The 21,332-nt window shown below is 44.5% G+C and overlaps 1 protein-coding gene across 2 annotated transcripts in view; it reads left to right on the forward strand.

Annotated features, from left to right (window-relative positions):
• The window catches only part of PGF (placental growth factor), a 41,649-nt gene that overhangs the window by 16,264 nt on the left and 4,053 nt on the right, over nucleotides 1-21,332 (forward strand). Inside the window, exons 2-6 of one of the 2 annotated variants that reach the window (XM_053311129.1) lie at nucleotides 2,249-2,291; nucleotides 6,164-6,360; nucleotides 6,840-6,916; nucleotides 13,860-13,889; nucleotides 14,453-14,556. In XM_053311129.1, the coding sequence (XP_053167104.1) occupies nucleotides 2,249-2,291; nucleotides 6,164-6,360; nucleotides 6,840-6,916; nucleotides 13,860-13,889; nucleotides 14,453-14,522 (417 nt within the window). In that variant the 3' untranslated portion in view covers nucleotides 14,523-14,556. The remainder of the gene's footprint in view (nucleotides 1-2,248; nucleotides 2,292-6,163; nucleotides 6,361-6,839; nucleotides 6,917-13,859; nucleotides 13,890-14,452; nucleotides 14,557-21,332) is intronic. The other variant, XM_053311125.1, reaches the window with a different exon arrangement.

Genomic DNA, 21,332 nt, shown 5'->3' on the forward strand with positions numbered 1-21,332 from the left:
GATACCAAAAGCATTATTTTAGTTGTGGAGTGGCTTCAGTATTGTATGCATATTACATTTGGATTGTGAACTTCCTCGACAGCTCTGGTGGGTAGAAAAACAATATCTTATATCTATTTCTAAAAGAGCTAGAAATGTTATTTTGCTTATGGATGCATAACTGGAGCATCTGCAGGCAAGAGAGAGGTACTGACAGACTTCAAGCTAACCCACAGATATGTCAATTTCAAAAAAGAAGAAGAAGAAGAAATCTTAAGTGGGAGCAAAAAAATTCCATATCTGCCCCAGTGTAACAATGGAAAGGAATGTTTGCAGACTCAGAGGGCACTTAACAGGCAACCAGGTGGGCAGAGCTAATGGACCTCAGTGGCAAGGAGGAGTGGGTGAAAGAGGGCTTGAACAAAAAGAGCAGGAAATGTCTCAATTTGAAGAATACTCCCTCAAGACAGTCACAACCCCTTCTGAGGGGGAAAGGTGTCTGTTTTCTCACCAGCTACTTCCTACTTCTGTGATTCAGAGGGGGAAGGGATTTGACGCATTTAAACTCTTGATGTGGAGGGTTAACCCGCTCAAATAACATAAAAACCACTGTATGTGTATGAACTCTCCTGAGGAGCAGAGGGGGAAGTTGTGCACTGAATCACAGTATGTACATGGGCATACACACCGTCACACAATACATTAACAAGATTCAGAATTAGATATAACCTATTCCATGATCCCTGTACTGCAACATTTTGTTGTTAGGTAATATATTTGTAAGAGTTAATACTGACTGAATGTTTACGTCATTTTTAGAAATGTATATCCTGCCTTTCTCATAATTGACCAAAGGCAGGTAAAAGCAACAAAAATATACAATTTTTTAAAAATCCAAATCACAAAACAAACAACAACAACCATCCATGTGATTAGGCAGTACAGTTTAAGAAAATTACGCCCATCCACCAGTTTAAATAACCCAGAACAGCTTCCTCTGAATAACAGCTACCTCGCTACAGCAGAACTGAGCCACCCCCAGTATGTCAACAAAAAACGCCACATCTTAACTTGAGCATTTTTCACACAGGACTTCTAGCTCACATTTCCTCTGGAATGGCAGGTGTGCATTCACATATTGGCCAGGTTTACCCTGAAGTCCCAGCGAGCTATTGGGGTGTGTGTGGGGGGGAATTCACACACGATTCGGGTTTTTCATTGCATGTTAGAGTGTAGCCTGATTTATGTCCAGGGGTAAAAAATCCACTTTTTGTGTCTGTTTATGGGGCCAACTTTGAACTTGTGGTAAAGCCTGCTTTGTGAAAAACACCCTAGTGCCTGAAGAAGTACAACATAGGGACCAAACAAGGTATTTGGCACCAGTGAATGGCGCCACCAGCACCAAAAAATCTGCTTCTTCTAGTAGCTGCCCACCATGTCTCCAGTGGCAAAGACACCTACTGCAGGGCTTCCAATGATAATTAGAGCATATGGTGTGGCACATATGGGAGTGGGCGCCGGCATCTCAACTCCAGAGATACCTGGATCAGATTTATTAGCTCAACCCCTTTTGGTTTGGCTTCCACTCTGGTTTTGGGACTGATACCACCTTGGTTTCTTTTCTAGAAGATAACTTGCTCTGGGAGCTGGACAGTGGGAGTGTGTCCCTGTTGGTTCTGCTGTATCTCTCAGCAGCTTTTGATACCATTGATGTGGTAGCCTTCTGAAATGCCTTGAGGAGACAGGATTGGGGGCACAGTTTTATAGCAGTATCCCTCGCTAACTGAGCCAAGAGGCACCTTTTAAAAGTGGTGATTCTCTTTATTTAGCAGGGGGAAAGCAACTGGCCCTATCCATCCCCAGCACAGCATCCCTCCAGTGACTGCTGCTGCTGTCTATCTTATGTTTCTTTTTTAGATTGTGAGCCCTTTGGGGACAGGGAGCCATTTTATTTATTTATTTATTCATAACTATGTAAACCACTTTGGGAACTTTTGTTGAAAAGCAGTATATAAATATTCGGCGTATTCATAGAGCTGGTTCCAAAAGGTGGTGCTGGGGACTTCTGCTCGATGCCTTGGTCATTGGCCTATGGTGTCTTCTTGGGTTCCATCTTATCCTCCATGCCTTTTAATATCTTGCGTTTTTAAAAAGAGGCACCGTGAATTCAACCTTACATTGTAGGAGATTTCACTGCACTGTAGTTGATTACTTTTCTCTTTCCAGACTGCTTTGGGGAAATTACTTTTTTCCTCTTTTCTCTTCCTAGCGGCAAGACAAGTTTCTTGGAAACAGCACCACTGAAGTCAGAGGTGAGTATAAATTGGAAATGTTTGGTCAGGAAACTAGTTCTTCACCTATTGTCCCTCACCTGTGCTTCCCTGTGTGTAAGATGCTGTGCCTGCTCTCCGGCCCTGCATTTTGCTGCCCTCTTGTGTGGCCTGCTACATTGCAAGCAGACTTGTAGCCTTCTGAGGTTCTGGGTAAGCCCCATGCTATGGAATTGGAATATAGGAAGCTGCCATATACTGAGTCAGACCATTGGTCTATCTGCTCAGTATTGTCTTCACAGACTGGCAGCAGCTTCTCCAAGGTTGCAGTTAGGAAACTCTCTCAGCCCTATCTTGGAGATGCTGCCAGGGAGGGAACTTGAACCTCTTCCCAGAGCAGCTCCATCCCCTGAGGGGCATATCTTACAGTGCTCACACTTCTAGTCTGCATATGCAACCAGGGCAGACCCTGTTTAGCTAGGGACAAGTCATGCTTGTTACCACAAGATTAGCTTTCCTCTCTTCTCTCTCTAAATAACGTACTGACCTTCCCCATAGCAGGAAGTATAAGATCTTCCTTGCTGGGGCAGGTCTTGCCTCACTATCAAGGTCTTCTTGTGCTGATGTGTTATCTTGCTACTTCTCCTGATGGTCTGCTTGGTGTGATCCTTGGCTCGTTCTTGACTCCTGGCTCCTGTTCTGACTGCTACTTGGCTCAGGGGTGGAACCACCATTGTGCGTGGGGTTTTTTCAAAGAACTCGGGCCACTGCACTTAGCCCTACCTGGTGCCCCAGCCACGCCCCCTGTGTGTCTGATGTCAGATGCAGTGTCTGGCATCAGACATTAAGGGGGGCGTGGCTTGAGTGGCGAGGGCTGGACAGGGGCCATCGCTGTTATCCCTACGCCACTGACTTAGCTTGTCCTCTGGTGTGCTTCTGGCTCTGGGCTCCTGTCTTTACCCTCTTGGCTGTCTATCTGGCATGACCCCTACTGTGTTCCTGGGTCTCCCAGTCCTAGCTTTGGACTTGCATCACTTACTAGTGACTACTGGCCACGGTTCAGCTTCTTACAAAAACACACATTCCACCATGGATGCAATGTGGGAGCTGCTATGGATTTTACTGGGCTGTGTTTGTATCCTATGGGGCATTTTTGCAATGGTTTTGCAAAACTGGGTCATTGCTCCTCTCTGTTAACTATTAGGTACAAGATCACTCACTGATACCATTCCCCTTTTTTGATTAAGTGCTGTCAAGTTGGTATCGACTCTTAGTAACTACATAGATAGATTCTTTCCAGTGTGATCTGTCCTCAACTTGGCCTTTAAGGTCACTCAAATTAAGAAGGGAAGCTGCAAATACCTTAGGAACTCACATTTTAAAGTAAAGTGTGCTGCCGAATCAGTGTCGACTCCTGGCAACCACACAGCCCAGTGGTTTTCTTTGGTAGAATATAGGAGGTGTTTGCCATTGCCATCTCCCACACAGTATGAGATTATGCCTTTCAACATCTTCCTATAGAAGATGCTGAAAGGTGCCCGATACAGCTGCCTAATATAGGTGTTTCCCATCGTCTTGGAAACATACCGACGGAGATTTGAACCGGCAACCTCTTGCTCGCTAGGCAAGTCATTTCCCTGCTGCGCCATTAGGTGGCTTTTTAAGTCACATCTTAGGATAATAGAATTAAGCTTTGATCATATGAGACACATTATAAAGTATATGCTGTAGGAGTGTGGATCTAGATTTCTGTCCTTTTGCCAAATATTAATATTATATTTGAATGAAAAGCCTATGACCTCCTGACTTCAGTCTTATCTAAATGCAGAAGTCTGCAGGATGCTGTAAGTACACAACAACTGTTGTAATCAAAATTTACTAAAGCTGGAGGCATCAGCTTAAGTACATTTTACTTACAACAGTTTTTGTGTACTTCCTGTAAACTTCTGGATCTAAACTTAGGCATTGTTGGCTAAAAGAGATTGCCCTGTGGCGTCCAGGAAAGCCACTGTCTTGGCTTGAGGAGGTGAAAGTGTTGGCTGAGAATTTCCTCGAAAGCTACAGAATGCAGAAGTTATTCCTGATATAATTAATTAGAGGAAATGCTTCTCTTAGCTTTTGAACTTTAAAGGTGAGTTGGTCAACACAGGATGTGCATGTTTCTTGCTTAAGATAATGCTAACTAATCAAGACAATTTGCTGATCATTGATCAGCAAAATAGATCTAAATAGATTGCTACCTGCAAGTTCACATATGTAATTTTCATAAGTACCCTGAAAGCTGACTCATGTACTCCAACCAAGATATAAGCTCATGCTAGAAATGTGTACATGTGTACATTGTGTTTCTCAACATAACTCTCTGAACAAAATTGTCCAAGTTTTATTTGTATCAGAAGTCTCCGTCTGTATGATTATATATCTGTCTTTGTTTAACTTAAACAATAATTATATAGATATCATAATAACAAGTTACAACAAACAAAATTTCCAGGTGCTATTGATAGTTTCTTAGACATATTGATAGTTTCTTACTTCTAACTATCTTACTTCTGGAAAATCGCTTTTTAAAAAAATCTATCCCCGCTGCTCTGGGCCAAAGGAGCTTATTACCTATAGGTGTTTAAGTTGGCATAATGAATTAGCATATGTATATGTGTGGACTGCCTTTGCAGGACTTCACCCAAAAGTATGGAACTAAGGATATCTCGCAGAGATGATCTCAAAGTTTGAATAGTGTCTGTTCTGATAAAACCTGGTAAAACATCTCTTGACTTTAGTTGAAATGTTTACTGAATGGAAAGGGCTGAAAAGATGTGTGTTATAAGCTCTGTTTCTTAAGTGCCTTCTCTTTCAGGTTTTAGAAAAGTAGTGAAGACTGACTTGTTTAGGCAGGCCGGTTTAGGATAGTTGTTTCCCCTGTAGTTTGTGTTGGATGCTTTCTGTTGGTAGGTTTTTGTTTTAAATTGTTAAATCTTTCATACTGATATTTTAAAAATTGTTTTTTATTTTTATTTTTTCTTTGTAGGCCACTCTGAGGGTCTTGACTGGCTGATACGTGGCATGTAAATTTTTAGGATAAATAAACTATAGGCTCTGAAAACTGTAAAATCACAAGAAATTCTTATCCTGTAGCCTCTTACTCTGGATGAGGTAGTGTGGGTGGGAAAGGATAATTGACTAAGGATAATTGATTTTGCTACAATCAACAGTTTATTTTTAATTTACTGAGTAGGAATGTTTAAGATGAGTACCTCCATGGTGAAATGTTGCATAATATTCTGATACAATATAATTTTCTCTTAGAATATTATGTCTCAAGTTTAACCTGCCAATTCCAAATGAGTCCTGTTTTTTCTGATAATTACAATAAAGTAATCCTCAGTGAACTGAGCCCATATCAGGCATTTAACAGAATCCTACTAGCAATACTGCAGAACTGTGCCAATACACCTGCAAACATACTTTGAAAAAAGTAAAACACCCACTTTTTATAATTTTGTAAAACACGCTGACATTGTAGGAAAGAGGTGGCTTAAGTGCATTAAAAGTCAAGGAAGCTGCATTAGTGATCTTGAGTATGTGCAGAGTGCAAAGTGATGATTCTAATTCTTGGTCATGGTTATGAGAACAGAGCCCAAATGATATTTACTCTGAATTAATTAAGATTTTGCTCTTCCTTTCTTTCTTTCCTTCCTTCCTTCTTTCTTTCTTTTTTATCTGGTGTTTTAACTTTTCAAATGTATAACAGAGCATGTTTTGAATATTCAGATAATGAAGTAAGCCAGAGTTGCACTCTGCTGTCAGGTAACTTCGCCATAGAATGTTGCTGTTTACTGATTACTTGAAGGAGCAGGGAAACACTAACTTCTCACTGTGTGTGTTTAACACCTCTCTTTTTGTTATCCTTTTAGTCCTATCTTTTCCCGTTGTTTGGAATCGCAGCACCTGCAAGCCCTTGGAAAAATTGGTCAGTATTGTCTCTGAGTACCCCAGTGAGGTGGAGCACATATTCAATCCGTCCTGTGTGCCCCTGAGCCGTTGCAGTGGATGCTGCAGAGATGAGAGTCTCCAGTGTGTCCCAACAGAGATGGCCAATATCACCATGCAGGTAGGGGATTGGCCTATATGATCCTGGTTGTTGTAAAGGTTGCTTCCCTTTCCTTTGGAATTGCCGTGCTCTGTTCACTTGCTTTTTACAGCGAATCCAGACAACGTTATTGACAAGTTATTGCATTCTAGTGTGTTCTGTGTTCTCCTCCTGTGTTTTTTTAGACCCAATTGGTGGCAATTCTTAAAATGAATTACACGCAACACCAGCTTGTCCAGTGTGGATAGGTAAAGTGCTTTTGAGACTTTTCAGGGCTCCTGTGCCATTAGTTAAAGGTTTCCTGTTTGTGGTTTTCACCTGTTTTATTGCTTTCTGTTGAGCACAGCAAGGGGATTACTGATAATGAATTGCCCCTCAAATAGCCTTTTTTAATTGCCCCTTGCTATCAGTTCCCTATTGTTTTAATAACCCCCCACACACACTCCTAAGTTTTATGTAGTGAAATAGTTTAGAGAAATGCTTATGTTTCGTCTTTTCAGCTCCTGAAAGTGAGTTCAGAGAAGTCGGCACCCTATGTGGAGCTGTCCTTTGTTGAACACAAGGAATGTGAATGCAGGTATGGAACTTCACTAGGGCAAACCTGAGCAATGAGTGCCTCACAGTGCTTGAATTATGGGGGGAAAGGTACAAGGCCCTTTTCTCCCCATAATTTAAACTAGAGGGCTAGCCTCCCACCCTGGTCCCTTATAATTTGAACACTGGGACCTCATGCAACATGGAATAAACCTCAGGCAAATTGAAATAAATCCATTCTCAGTGAGTTCCTTGTCACTTTAACAACAACAACAATAATAATAAACTTTATTTGTTAGCCGCCCCATAACAAATTGTCCTCTGGGTGGCTTACAACATTAAAACGTGAGATAAAAACACAAATTAAATCATAACAGACCAAAAAGGGGGGGGGATACAAAATACAATTCAAAAACAATTTTTCAAAACATTTCTTAAAAATCAGTTACAATCCTATCAATTTTTTTTTAAAAAAATTAAAATTTAAAAGGCCTGAGTCACGAATACTTTACCTGGAGGTTTGAAAGAACAAAGTGATGAAGCTAGGCAAATCTCACTGGGGAGGCTATTCCATAAAGGGGGTACAACCACCAAAAAGGCTCTCTTCCTAGGAGCCACCCGCCTCACCTCATTTAGCAGGGGCCAAATGAGGTGGCATGGCCCAACATTAGACCTAGCATGGCCCCATTACACACCAAAGTTAGCAAGTGAGATTGATTTAGACTTCCCTGAGAGCCTGGATGTTGACTCACAGCCCCTCTAAGCATGAAACAGATCTTCTTCTGCCATTTGCTCTGTCTCAGGAGCACAAAGTTCACTTCTCGCTCTGGCCGGTCTACAATCTGTCAGAAATAGTTAGGATTTGTTGGGTATTGCCAAGGCTGCCAGAGTAATTAGATCATAGCCCTTTTCAGATGTTATGAGTACCCAGGGCCCTCACAGCCACAGAGGGCAAATGTGGGGAGAAAGTCCCACTGCCTCGCTGTCAGTCACCCCCTTGCATCAATGGTCATGGTTATGGCTCTGTTCGTCTGAAGGCGGCGGCACCATAAGCATGATCACAGTGAATCCATGCGGATTCGCTGCAGTCATGTGTACAGTGCTGCCCCCTTGAGACAAACCGTGCTATAACCGTGATCGACAGCACGCGAGGGGTGATTGACAGCGGGGCGGTGGAACTTCTTCCCTGCTTTTGTCCGCTGTAACTGTGAGGACCTAGGGCACTCATAATCAGGCTCATGTCACTAGGGGAGTCTTAGAACTCAAAGAGGTAGCTGCCATAGTTTGCAAATTAGAGTTAGTAGTCACTATGTTGGTGCCTGCTCTAAAGAGACTGAAATTCTGTGTGCTCTGTGTCCTAAACGGATTAACATTTTGTGCCCAATAAATTAAAAGTGTGTGCCAAAAAATGTGTATAAATTATGCTGATTTTTCATCATTTTGTAATATTTGTATTTTGCATACTTTGTTCTGGTTTTGCTAGTCATGGGAGGGGGCGGGGCAAAGAGCCATATAGGAGCTCAGGACTGGCATCAAAGATGGTCCAACTTGGACACTGGCTGAGGACCGAGGGCCATCAAAGGGTCCATGGCTGACCTGTGAGGCCTTCATGAAAAAGATTGTGGCCACCAGTGCAGCAGTGGAGATGTGCTCCAAGCTGGTGCTGCTACCTCCAAGGTAAGCCTTCTCCAAATCCTTATGAGGACGGGTTATCTTGGTGGTAGTCGTGGCAGTGACTCAGAGCAGCAGAAGCCGTATCTTACCTATAATGCACTGTAAGATATTCCCCTCAGGGGATGGGGCCGCTTTGAAAAGAGCATCGGCATGCTTGCATGTCAGAAGGTTCCAAGTTCTTCCCTCCCTGACATCTCCAAGATAAGGCTGAGAGAGACTCCTGCCTGCAACTGAATCCAGATAAGTCGGAGGTACTTGTTGTGCAGGATCGGAACTCAGGAAATGATTTTAATCGGCTTGTTCTGGATGGGATCACACTTCCCCAGAAGAAACAGGTACACAGTTTGGGAGTGCTTCTGGATCCACACCTCTCCCTGGTATCTCAGGTTGTCACAGTGGCCAAAGGTGCCTTCTATCAGCTTCAGCTGTTACGCCAACTGCATCCGTTTCTTGAGATTAACAACCTCAGAACAGTGCTACATATGCTGGTAACCTCCAGAGTTGACTACTGCAACACGCTCTATGTGGGGCTGCCTTTGTACATAGTCCGGAAATTGCAGTTGGTACAGAATGTGGCAGATAGGTTGGTCTCTGGGTCATTTAGAAGAGACCATATCACTTCTGTTTTAAAAGAGCTACACTGGCTGCTGATAAGTTTCTGAAGTGCTGGTCATAACCTATAAAGCCCTAAACAGCTTAGACCTTGGGTATTTAAGAGAACATCTTCTTCACCATGAGCCCCACTACACATTGAGGTCAGCTGGAGAGGTCCATCTGCAGTTGCCGTTGGCTTGTCCGGTAGCCACACAGGGACGGGCCTTCTCTGTTGCTGGCCCGAGACTCTGAAATTCGCTTCCTGCTGAGACAAAAGCCTCCTCATCTCTGAGAACTTTTTAAAAGTACCTAAATACTTATTTCTTCACCCAAGCTTTTTCATTTGACTGTGGGTTTAAATTATTTTAAGGTTTTTATCTTCTGTATTTTTACTTGTTGTAAACTGCCCAGAGACTAAAATTTGGGGCGGTATACAAATTTGATAGATAAATAAATAAACAGACTTTGGAGAAGCTCCTAACAGTCTGTATAGACAATACTGAGCTAGATGGACCAATGGTCTGACTTGGTATAAGGCAGCTTAGGAACATAGGAAGCTGCCATATACTGAGTCAGACAATTGGTCTATTTAGCTCAGTGTTGTTTTCACAGATTGGCGGTGGCTTCTCCAAGGTTGCAGGAATCTCTCTCAGCCCTATCTTGGAGAAGCCAGGGAGGGAACTTGGAGTGGGTCCATCCCCTGAGGGGAATATCTTACAGTGCTCACACTTCTAGTCTCCCATTCATATGCAACCAGGGCGGACCTTGCTTAGCTAAGGGGACAAGTCATGCTTGCTACCACAAGAACAGCTTCCTATGTTCCACTACAATATAGGCGGAAAAAATATGGTGGTTGCCAGTACAGTTGCCGAAGAGTACTCTAAGGTGCCACCACTGCCACTAAGGTGAGCTCCCATGAGCATTTGTGTGAGGATTATTTTAGTGATAAAAGAGTGCCAGCGTGGTGTATTGGTTAGAGTGATGGACTAGGACCGGGGAGACTCGAGTTCAAATCCCCATTCAGCCATGATACTTGCTGGGTGACTCTGGGCCAGTCACTTCTCTCAGCCTAACCTACTTCACAGGGTTGTTGTGAGGAGAAACCTAAGTATGTAGTACACCGCTCTGGGCTCCTTGGAGGAAGAGCGGGACATAAAATGAAATAAATAAATAAATAGATAGATAAATAGATAAATAAATAAATAGATAAATAGATAGATAGATAGATAGATAAATAAATAAATAATAGTGACAGCAGTAGTAGGGCCTCAGACTGGTATCTGCCATTTTCCTTTACTCATCATTTCCCTTCCATTTTGTATAATTGCCATTTTCCTTTACCTTTGCCCAACAGGCAACTGTAATTGAAAGGCCTTGTAAGTAACAGAAAGGCATTGCGTTATAGGTTAAAAAAAAGATAGTGTCTGCCAGCAAAGTTCCCTGCCCCCACCCCCACCACTAAGGGAGTCCATAAAATAATTTTGCTGAGGACCCACACAAACCTGATGCCAGCACTGAGGCAACTGAAGTGAATCCCCATGGACTGCTCCCCCTGCTGGGCACTTTGCTATTTACATTTTGAATGTGATTTGCCTGAACGGAAGCATTTTGCCGCTGTTGAGTGGCTAAGCTGGAAAGCGCCCTGGAAAGCGCCCAGAAGGAGAAAATCAGTCTTGCTGCTATTCTGATCTCTGCTTCCCAACTCACATTCTATCATTCATTACTTGCAGCTAGTGACTTTGATCTTGCAAGCAGAGGCAATGTAAGTACTGCCTTTGCAAGATAATTAGTTTAACCAGTATCTTGCCTGCAGAAGAATCAGTCATACTTCTGGAACCCCCCAAATTGAATGTCAGACTGGTAATATTTTGTGTTGACAGGAACATAGGAAGCAGCTTTATACTGAGTCAGACCATTCGTCTGTCTAGCTCCGTATTGTCTCCACTGACTGGTAACAGCTTCTCTAAGGTTTCAGGCAGGAGTCTTTCCCTACCTGGAGATGTCAGGAAGTGCACTTGGGACTTTCTGTGTACAAACATGCAGATGCTCGACCACTGAGCTGCGGCCCCATCCCCTGAGGGGAGTATCTTCCAGTGCTCCCATGTAGTCACCCCTCCAAATGCAAACCCATGCAAACCCTGCTTAGCAAAGGGGGGAATCTGTTTGAGGATGCTGAGAGCACTTAATTCATCACAGCCTTAGCTAATCCTGTGCGTGAGCAACCTGGTTTATAGATGATGGTGTACCTTTGCCTCTATAGCGTAGGGTCAAACTGTATGTTAATTTTAGCATGTGGTTTGCAAGCATATGCTTACTTTAAAAAATGTTAAATAGCTGCCAGATCAGAGTCCTTCTGGTAGAGGGGCTTTAACCCTGCCCCCAGCATGCTATTTGCCAAAGGAATAAAGCCCTCTTTGGTGCCAGTGAGAGCTTTTGTCCCTTGACAATGTTGATGAAACTGCCTCGAGGGTGATTGGCCTGTGCCCCCTAGTTTGGGCGACTGTGGGGAATTTAGCTCAAAAGGGGAGACAGTTCCAATCAGCCTTAATTTGTGCAAGCATATGAACTCAAGAAAATCGGCTTGAGAGAGAGGTTTGAATTAAATAAAAAAGGGAGTTTATTAAAACTAAAATCAGACTAAATTACTGAGTAGTAGAGTAGAGTGTGCCATCAAGTCGATTTCGACTCCTGGTGCCCACAGAGCCCTGTGGTTTTCTTTGGTAGAATACAGGAGGGGTTTACCATTGCCATCTCCAGAGCAGTATTACTATGTGGCCCTAAAGGCACTACAGATATGCTGAGAAACAGACTATTGTAAGGCACATTTAGCTTAAAGTTCCAAATTATGTGTAAATTCCCAGGTGGGCTAGAGAGGTACTTTAAGATAGAGGGGCAAGATTTCAGAAATAAGAGAAAGGGATAGGTTCAGCCCTGAAGGAGCCGGGCAAGAGGCTATATCACCTGTTTTGGAGAGGAACATCCAGGTGGTCTGCTGGAGTCTCTTGTTGCAGTCTGCTGGGGTCCAGAGTGAGAGGCACTGAGAGACTCACCTGGGAGTCCCAGGTGTAATGTACTCACAGTGGGAGTCCCAGGTGTAATGTACATGAGGAAGCACACTGGGTCATGGAGTTAGGGATACTTATATCCCAAAACGTGCCTTGAGGGCACATTTCTTTTGTCCTGCTCTGCTGAATAGGGGAGCCCAGACAACCTTTTTTGGGAATGCATTGTGTCTTAAGTCCTTCCTGGTAGGAATGTGTGTGAATTGCCTATGGCATTCAAGGGTGATTGTGAGGACAATTGGAGTGTGCAGGTACATTTAAAGTATATCCTGTGCTGGGACTAACTCTCCCAATAATTCCATCAACAGTTTCCACAGGCACACTTTCAGAGTTACATCATTTACTCATCCCTATTGTAATGGAGGTTGCAGATAAAAGACTTGTCTTATCTGTCTTCCCCCCCCCCCCCGGCCTGATGGCCAGGTATTGTCTCTCTTTGAGAGAGGAAAAGGGGAGTTTAGATTTCACTCCAAGGCTGAAATGATCTTAGATGCCAGACGCCTGCAGTAACTAGTCCTGGGAGTCTGCTTAGCTGGGCTCCCCTCACAGAGAGTGTGAAGTTAATCCCCTTTCCAATTTGTGGGGCTTGCAGCCAAATCTAAGGGTGACCAGTCCACTGCCAACTAAGCGACTTGTGTATAACATAGACTGGGAGCTCACATTGTGGTGCAACTCCTGAGCATAGCCAAAGTGCAATCTCCAAGCCTGGAGATGCAGTTGCAACCAGGGAGGCTTCTGGGAGTGGGCGGAATAAGCTCAGCTGGTAACAGCAAACAGCAGGGGTAGGGTGTCCAGTCCAGACTGGGACCTTGGTGGTGGGGTGGGCTTAAAGGCAGGCCCCTGTTGCCCTTGCTGTGGTCCTGATATGCAGGGCTCCTGATCAGGCAGCTATTTATCAATAAAGAAACGAACTCATGCTTGCAGAGCACATTCTTAAAGTCACATGTAGCTTCAAATCTACATTCTTGCAGTATCTTTGAATCTCTTTTTGCTTTCTCAAAGGGTCCACCCAAAGTCTGAAAGTCACCCAATGTTTGCTGCTCCCCTTTCCCTGTAACTACCACCTTTTCCCAGTTTACATTAAAAGACTTTCACTGAACTTTCCCATCGGTGTGATTGATTCATGTTGCCATGAGGCTGTTAATGGGATTTCACTTGAGATTTGGGACCCAGAATATTCCTTGTCTACTATGAGGGTAAACATGAGTTCTGGTTCAGAGACAGGAAGAGTGGGAGGGATGGGGGAGTCCTTGGCTATCTTACTCAATGAAGGGTAACTGAAGATAGGATGGGAACATGAACCTGACTAAGCATAAGAGGAAAAGATGGAATCCCCACATATAAATACTTAGTTATTCATTACATTTATATCCTGCTCTTCCTCTGAGGAGCTCAGAGCAGTGTACGTAGTTGTTTTTATCCTCACAACAACCCTGTGAGGTAGGTTAATCTGAGAGATACATGAGTGGCCCAGAGTCACCCAGTGAGTTTCATGGCTGAATGGGGATTCAAACTCGGGTCTTCTCGGTTCTAGTCCAACACTCTAAACACTACGCTTTGCTAGCCCCTATATTCTTTGCTGTTTCCATAGCATCCACCCACAAACTTTCCAGACACACCATATTCTTAATGTGTCTGTTACTCTCTTTTCTGTAGGCCTCGGCAAGAAGTTCTGAAATCAGAGGGGTAAGTGGAATCGGAGGTGCACCTAGGTAATTTTGGAGCCTGGACCGAAAGGTCTTTGGAGCCGCACACACCCCTCCCCCAGCAAGTTAAGCATCACCCCCCTGCACACACAAACACTGTGACACATGCAGTATTTTTAACACATGGGTTCTTGAGGGCACAAACAGCAGCTGAACACACAAGAATGTAAGAATATAAAACAGGTATATTTATAAAAATAAGCATTAGCAGAAAATTTCAACACACAACTTAGCACATTCCCATCCCACATATTTCTTTCCCCCATCCCCCTCTGTCTGTAAAGCAGAGGTCACACTAAGCCACAGTCATGCTCAGCTGCCTGGCGCAGCGCAGGACTGTGGCACCACCACACCACCCGAGACAGACGAAAGAGGATTTGGGGGGCCTCGGGGTGTGTGGAGGCCCTGGACTTTGGCCTGGAAGTCCAGGGGTAAGAGCGCCTCTGAATGGAATAAGCAGAGATTCTGGGCTTTGGGGCTCTTTGCAGTGTCTCAACTTTCCTTCACTCTCTCCCCGCTGCCCTTTTTTCTTTCTTCCTCAAGGAAGGGAAGGCCCAGGGAAAGCAGCAAGAACAAGCGGACAAAACAGAGACTCAGACTGAGGACTGTGTGAGTAACAACACCAGGAGAGATGGAGGAGTCATGCTGTGAGTCATGGATAGACATGAATGCTTTGGGACAGCAATGGTTGTTTGGGCTCCATTTTGCTGGCCTTTACAGGTGAAACTCGGAAAATTAGAATATCGTGCAAAAGTCCATTAATTTCAGTAATGCAAATTAAAAGGTGAAACTGATATATGAGACAGACGCATTACATGCAAAGCGAGATAAGTCAAGCCTTAATTTGTTATAATTGTGATTATCATGGCGTACAGCTCATGAAAACCCCAAATCCACAATCCCAGAAAATTAGAATATTACATGGAACCAAGAAGACAAGGATTGTAGAATAGAACAATATCGGACCTCCGAAAAGTATACAGTGTACTGTGCTTGATTGGCCAGCAAACTCGCCTGACCTGACCCCATAGAGAATCTATGGGGCATTGCCAAGAGAAGGATGAGAGACATGAGACCAAACAATGCAGAAGAGCTGAAGGCCGCTAATGAAGCATCCTGGTCTTCCATAACACCTCATCAGTGCCACAGGCTGATAGCATCCATGCCACGCCGTATTGAGGCAGTAATTGCTGCAAAAGGGGCCCAAACCAAATACTGAATACATATGCATGCTTATACTTTTCAGAGGTCCGATATTGTTCTATTCTACAATCCTTGTCTTCTTGGTTCCATGTAATATTCTAATTTTCTGAGATTGTGGATTTGGGGTTTTCATGAGTTGTACACCATGATCATCACAATTATAACAAATTAAGGCTTGACTTATCTCGCTTTGCATGTAATGCATCTGTCTCATATATCAGTTTCACCTTTTAATTTGCATTACTGAAATTAATGGACTTTTGCACGATATTCTACTTTTCTGAGTTTCACCTGTATTAATAGTGGATTCCACTTGCAAAGAAAAATTCTGCAGCCCGCCTGGGAACCTATCACTTTGCAAATATTCATATATCTTTATGGCATCCACCGAATGCATATCACCATCCCCGTAGCTCTGGGGGTGCTTCCAGACGGAAGATTTGTGTGTGTGTTGCTGTTCACAGCCTGCAGGCTTTCTGCTTTGACTCACATGCAAACAGAGATTCTACATGCTTGCATGAAGAAGGTTCTAAGTTCCCTCCCTGGCATCTCCAAGATAGGGCCGAGAGAGACTCCTGCCTGCAACCTTGGAGAAGCCGCTGCCAGTCTGTGTAGACAATACTGAGCTAGATGGACCAATGGGCTGACTCAGTAGATGGCTCGGTTCTTTTCTATCTGCACTAGAAGGTCAGTTGGTTCTCTGCGGCTTCCCTGTCGCTCTCATTTCCCCCACGGTGCTTATCATGGGCATGTGAAGAAAAGGGGGATAGAACTGGCTTAACCTGTTTAAAATTTTTAACTCTTTTGTTGTGCAATTCCAGTGAGGCAACCTTCCCCACCAAAAGGGGGAGCTACTGCTGACCTAATGCAATCCTACAGTGAGGGTCTAAGAAACGTTAAAGGTAAAGTGTGCCATCGAGTCGGTGTTGACTCCTGGCGACCACAGAGCCATGTAGTTGTCTTTTGGTAGAATACAGGAGGGGTTTACCATTGCCTTCTCCCACGCAGTATTATTATTATTATTATTATTATTATTATTATTAATTCAATTTGTATACCGCCCTTCCAAAAATGGCTCAGGGCGGTTTACAAAGAGAAATAAAACAAATAAAACAAATAAGATGGCTCCCTGTCCCCAAAGGGCTCACATTCTAAAAAGAAACATAAGACACACACCAGCAACAGTCACTGGAAGTACTGTGCTGGGGGTGGATAGGGCCAGTTACTCTCCCCCTGCTAAATAAAGAGAATCACCACGGTAAAAGGTGCCTCTTTGCCCTTTCTCATACTGATGATGATGCCTTTCTCATACTGCATACTTTCTCATCTCATCTTCCATAGTCTGGGAAACATACCAGCAGAGATTCGAACCAGCAAACTCTGGCTTGCTAGTCAAGTGATTTCCTGCTGCACCATTAGGTGGCTTACAAAAGCTTACTATGAAGTAAATCCAATTCAGTGTAATGAGACTTGCCATACTAGCAAGTGTGCTTTGGTTGCAGCTTTCTCTACAGTGACATGGTCAGCATGCGGCAGGAGTGTTACTGAAAGGCGAATACACTGGTTCGGGTGCCTTCAGTTTCAATAAAGGAACAAAAGCTTCTAAAGCCTCCCCTTTTATATGCTGAAGTAGCTCCAGCTTCCTTGTTGCTGATTATAATTAACAAGTGAATTTTAGCCCGTTGAAAAACGGGCGCTAGTAAAGCTTTCGGACCCCGCCGCCGAACCTCCCAGCTGCCCGATCCCACCATTTGTACAGGAAAGAGGAGCTCGCCAGCAGAGCTCCTCTTTCTGCAAAGGCTCTTCTCAAACTGGCGCTTTGAGCGGAAAGGACGCCCTTTCCACTCAAAGCGCCAGTTTGAGAAGAGCCTTTGCAGAAAGAGGAGCTCTGCTGGCGAGCTCCTCTTTCCTGTACAAATGGTGGGATCGGGCAGCTGGGAGGGCGGTTCGGCGGCGGCATTTTTCAGGGCCAATTTGGCCCTTAGTAATTTGGCGGGGGGACGGGAATGGTGGGATTGGGCCCCAAGGTTCCCCCCCCGCCTGGCTTTACTGGCGGCGCCAGGCCTCGGCGGCGGCTCCGCCGCCACCTCGGCCAGCTTCCCCGCCGCCTCTTCCCCCGGCGCCTCTCTCCTTTATTTGCGGCGGCCGCTTCTGGCCCCGCCGCCGCCTCACCCGCACTCCCGCCACCAGTTGCCCCGTCGCGGCCACCGCCACCTCTGGCCGTGGCCACGGCTGCGCCGCCGCCTCTCCCGCACACTCCTCCTGGCGTAGGCGGCGGCCACTTCTCCTTCTCCCGGCCCCAACATGGCCGCCGGGTCCTGCCGTTCGTGCCTCCCTTGCCCTGTTCTGGGCATGCCCAGAACAGGCCAGGCACGAACGCACGCTTGGTGTCCGTCCATGGACGGACACCAAGCGTTTTATTAGAGAGGATTATTTCCTGAAATCTTCCTTCCCAAGTAACTAGGTCTCCCAGTAATAATATTAATAAACTTTATTTGTTAGCTACCCAATAACAAATTGTTCTCTGGGTGGCTCACACCACAGCATTAAAACATCAAATACAAATAAAGGTAAAGTGTGTCGTTGAGTCGATTTTGACTCCTGGCCCCCACAGAGCCCTGTCGTTTTCTTTGGTAGACATTAGGTACATAACACATAAAATCACAAACACACACAAATACAAAACAATTTAGGTTTTTTTAAAGTCAGTTTTAAAATTCAAATTAAAAAAATCAAAATTTAAAATGCCTGAGTGAACAGAAAGGCCTTCACCTGGCATCTTAAAGAACAAAGTGATGGTCCCAGGTGAACCTCACCGGGGAGGCTGTTCCATAAATGGGGTGCAACCACCGAAAATACCCTCTCCCTAGTAGCCACCCACCTCACCTCGTTTGGCAGGAGCACTTGGAGCTGGGCCTCTGAATAAGATCTTAAGGTCTGAGTTGGGACATATGGGGCAAGGCTCTCTTTCAGGTAACTCGGCCTCAAGCCATTTAGGGCTTTAAAGGTTAAAACCAGCACTTTGAATAGGGCTTAGAAATTGACTGGGAGCCTGCATTCTGATTCGTTAGACTGCAGCTAATGAGTTAGTTGCAATTCTGTAGTCCTCTGAGGCTTGAAGTGCATGAGGTGAGCAAAAATATCTGGTATTGAAGATGATTCCTAAGCACCTTTTTGCTTCCGATTTTCCTTTTGATTTTTTGCCACAGATTTCATATGGCACTAAAGTGCAGCCTTCTTCATTTTTTGTATAACTGTTTCTGTGCCCATTCCTTGACCCTTCTTAGGGTCAGATTGCAAACAATCAGATTAATAAGCTAGTAATATGGGAAGGTACTTACATCAGAGGCTGCGTGCTGCATAAGGATTTTTGATTGTTCAGATTCAGTGGTGTTAAATGATTGATTCAGTGTAGATATATTGCAAAACTTCAATGAGGCTGTCTTTGTGAGGGTCCTGAAGGAAAAGGACAGTTTTTCTTAAAGGTGAAATAACTTACACTTTCAGACTGGCCCTCTTCAGACATTGTACATGCATACAGGTGTCTACACACATACATGTTTTTGTGCAAATATCTGTACACACATTCATTTTAAAGTGAAACTGGGTACAGGCCCCCTCCAAATGCAAGGTGCAGATAAAGTGTACTACGATATGTGCATTGAGCATTTCTGAATAGGAACATAGGTAGCTGCCATATACTGAGTCAGACCATTGGTCTATCTAGCTCAGTATTGTCTGCACAGACAGGCAGTGGCTTCTCCAAGGTTGCAGGCAGGAATCTCTCTCAGCCCTATCTTGGAGAAGCCAGGGAGGGAACTTGGAACCTTCTGCTCTTCCCAGAGCAGCTCCGGCCCCTGAGGGGAATAGCTTACAGTGCTCACACTTCTAGGCTCCCATTCATATGCAACCAGGGTGGACCCTGCTTAGCTAAGGGGACAAGTCATGCTTGCTACCACAAGACCAGATTGTATGTTTGTTGAACATAATGTGTAAATATAGCTATGATCTGCTATATTTGGAAACAGAAGGAAAAAGGATCTGGGCTTGGATCCAATGGTGCCCTGAGTGACCAGAAAGCCACTTCCATATCTACAAGTGGGAGAGAGCCTCCTCTATCTCAGCTACTCCTCATCAAAAACCATTCTGAAGGATGACCTCATCCTCAGGAGTGGCTTTTCAGGAGAAACAGGTGGCTGCAGTAGGAGAGAGGAGGCAGGAAAGGCCTATTCCACTTGTAGTTTGTAGGATCCAAGCCACTTGGTTCTTCTGTTCCATCAACTATGCAGCAAGGAGACACAGTTCTGAGGCCTTTGCAGTGATAGGCCCCTCAAAATTCCCACAGCCCAGAGTTTTTGGGAACTTGTTGCCACTCCCATCAATTAATCAGGGAAGAGTTAAACTCTTAATCTGTGACTAAACCTCTTGTTGACAAATTGCACTGATGGGTCAGTTAATTAAGTTGCATCCCTAATAGAAATGCATTCTAGTTGCTTTATGTCCTTAAAACTCAACATGAAATCTTTCAATTTAAGGCAGCATGTAAAGTCTTAAGAGAAAGGATAACAAATCCCAAGGGTTTGGATGGCTTGCTTGCTTTTGTTGTCCAGAAAGTAAACTCCAACTGTTCAGGAGGAAAATGTGAAACTAGTGTTTGTTTGAATAGGCTGGAGAACTCTTATCGGCTGGGAAAGGGAGGTTTGAAAAGGATTTGAGGAGATAAATCTGGCAACTTCTCCATTGCGTTTTGTTGACAAGACCACACACAGTATTTCTGTGGTTTGTACTTGATGGTGCAACTTTTCTTTCCTAAATGTTCAAGATGGGAAATGTTTGTGATCATATTCCGGCCACTTCCTTGCAAACGTCCATCAAGCTGCCTTTTACTGAGTTAAAGCATTGGTCCATCTGCAGCAGGGGTTTGCTGCCTTTTCCTTTATGTGGACCCACTATGTTACCGAAAGCTTTTGCGGACTGCCAGTAAGCCTTGATCGCCGCCTCCTTCCTCCTCCTGCTCCTCCTATTGCCCCCTCCCCTCCTAGCTATTACACTGCCTGCTGTTGCTGGGGTGAGCGAGAGGATGCAACGTGTCCTCTCTCACCATAGCCTCCTTCCTCCTCCTCCTCTTCTTCTCACTGCCCCGCCATGGCCATTATGCTGCCCGCAGTTGCTGGGGGGAGTGGGAGATGCAACATGGCCTCTCTTGCTGCACGTGGGAAGACACATCCTACCCCCTCATTTGCTTCATTGAGAGCCTGCCAGGAGGTTCTTTGTGTGGCAAGTAAGGGGATTGGATGCTTCCTCCGCCACTGCGCCAGGGAAAGAAGACATGTTTTATCCTCTCGCCCCCATTAGCAACATTAGGCAGTGTAATGGTCATGGTGGGGTTGGGGAGAAGGGGAGAAGGAGGAGGAGGCAGGAAGCCGCAAAGCTAGGCGCAAGTGTCATGGACCACCTGCAGTACCTTCGCGGACCAACAGTGGTCTGCGGACGACAGATTGGGAATCACTGGTCTACATGGACTCACAGAGGCTCTCTGTGGTTTTGGATAGGAGTCTTTTTCAGCTGTACCTGAGATACAAGGGATTGAACCTCAGACCACCTGCATGCAAAGCATGCGTTCTACCATGGAGCTACAGCTCAGTGGGAAAGAGTGTTACTCAAGACACACAAGTACAGAGATTGTCAAAGCCAAGGTTATGAACATAGGAAGCTGCCATATACTGAGTCAGACCATTGGTCCATCTAGCTCAGTATTGTCTTCATTGACTGGCAGCGGCTTCTCCAAGGTTGCAGGCAGGAATCTCTCTCAGCCCTATCTTGGAGATGCCACGGAGGGAACTTGGAACCTTCTGCTCTTCTCAGAGCAGCTCCACCCTCTAAGGGGAATATCTTACAGTGCTCACACATCAAGTCTCCCATTCATAAGCAACCAGGGCAGACCCTACTTAGCTAAGGAGACAGGTCATGCTTGCTACCACAAGACTAGCTCTCCTCTGGTGGGGGCCAGAGTGGCTTGACAAATCCCAGTTGCCAAGAAGCTATGGTGCCTAGACTTATTATATTAGTAAAGTAAAGGATATTATTATATTATATTATATTATATTATATTATATTATATTATATTATATTATATTATATTATATTATATTATATTATATTATAATATTTATTATTATATATTATATATATATATATTATATTGTGTGTGTATATATGT

Source organism: Hemicordylus capensis, chromosome 1 (genome assembly GCF_027244095.1).
Source record: "Hemicordylus capensis ecotype Gifberg chromosome 1, rHemCap1.1.pri, whole genome shotgun sequence".
NCBI classification, from domain to species: domain Eukaryota; kingdom Metazoa; phylum Chordata; class Lepidosauria; order Squamata; family Cordylidae; genus Hemicordylus; species Hemicordylus capensis.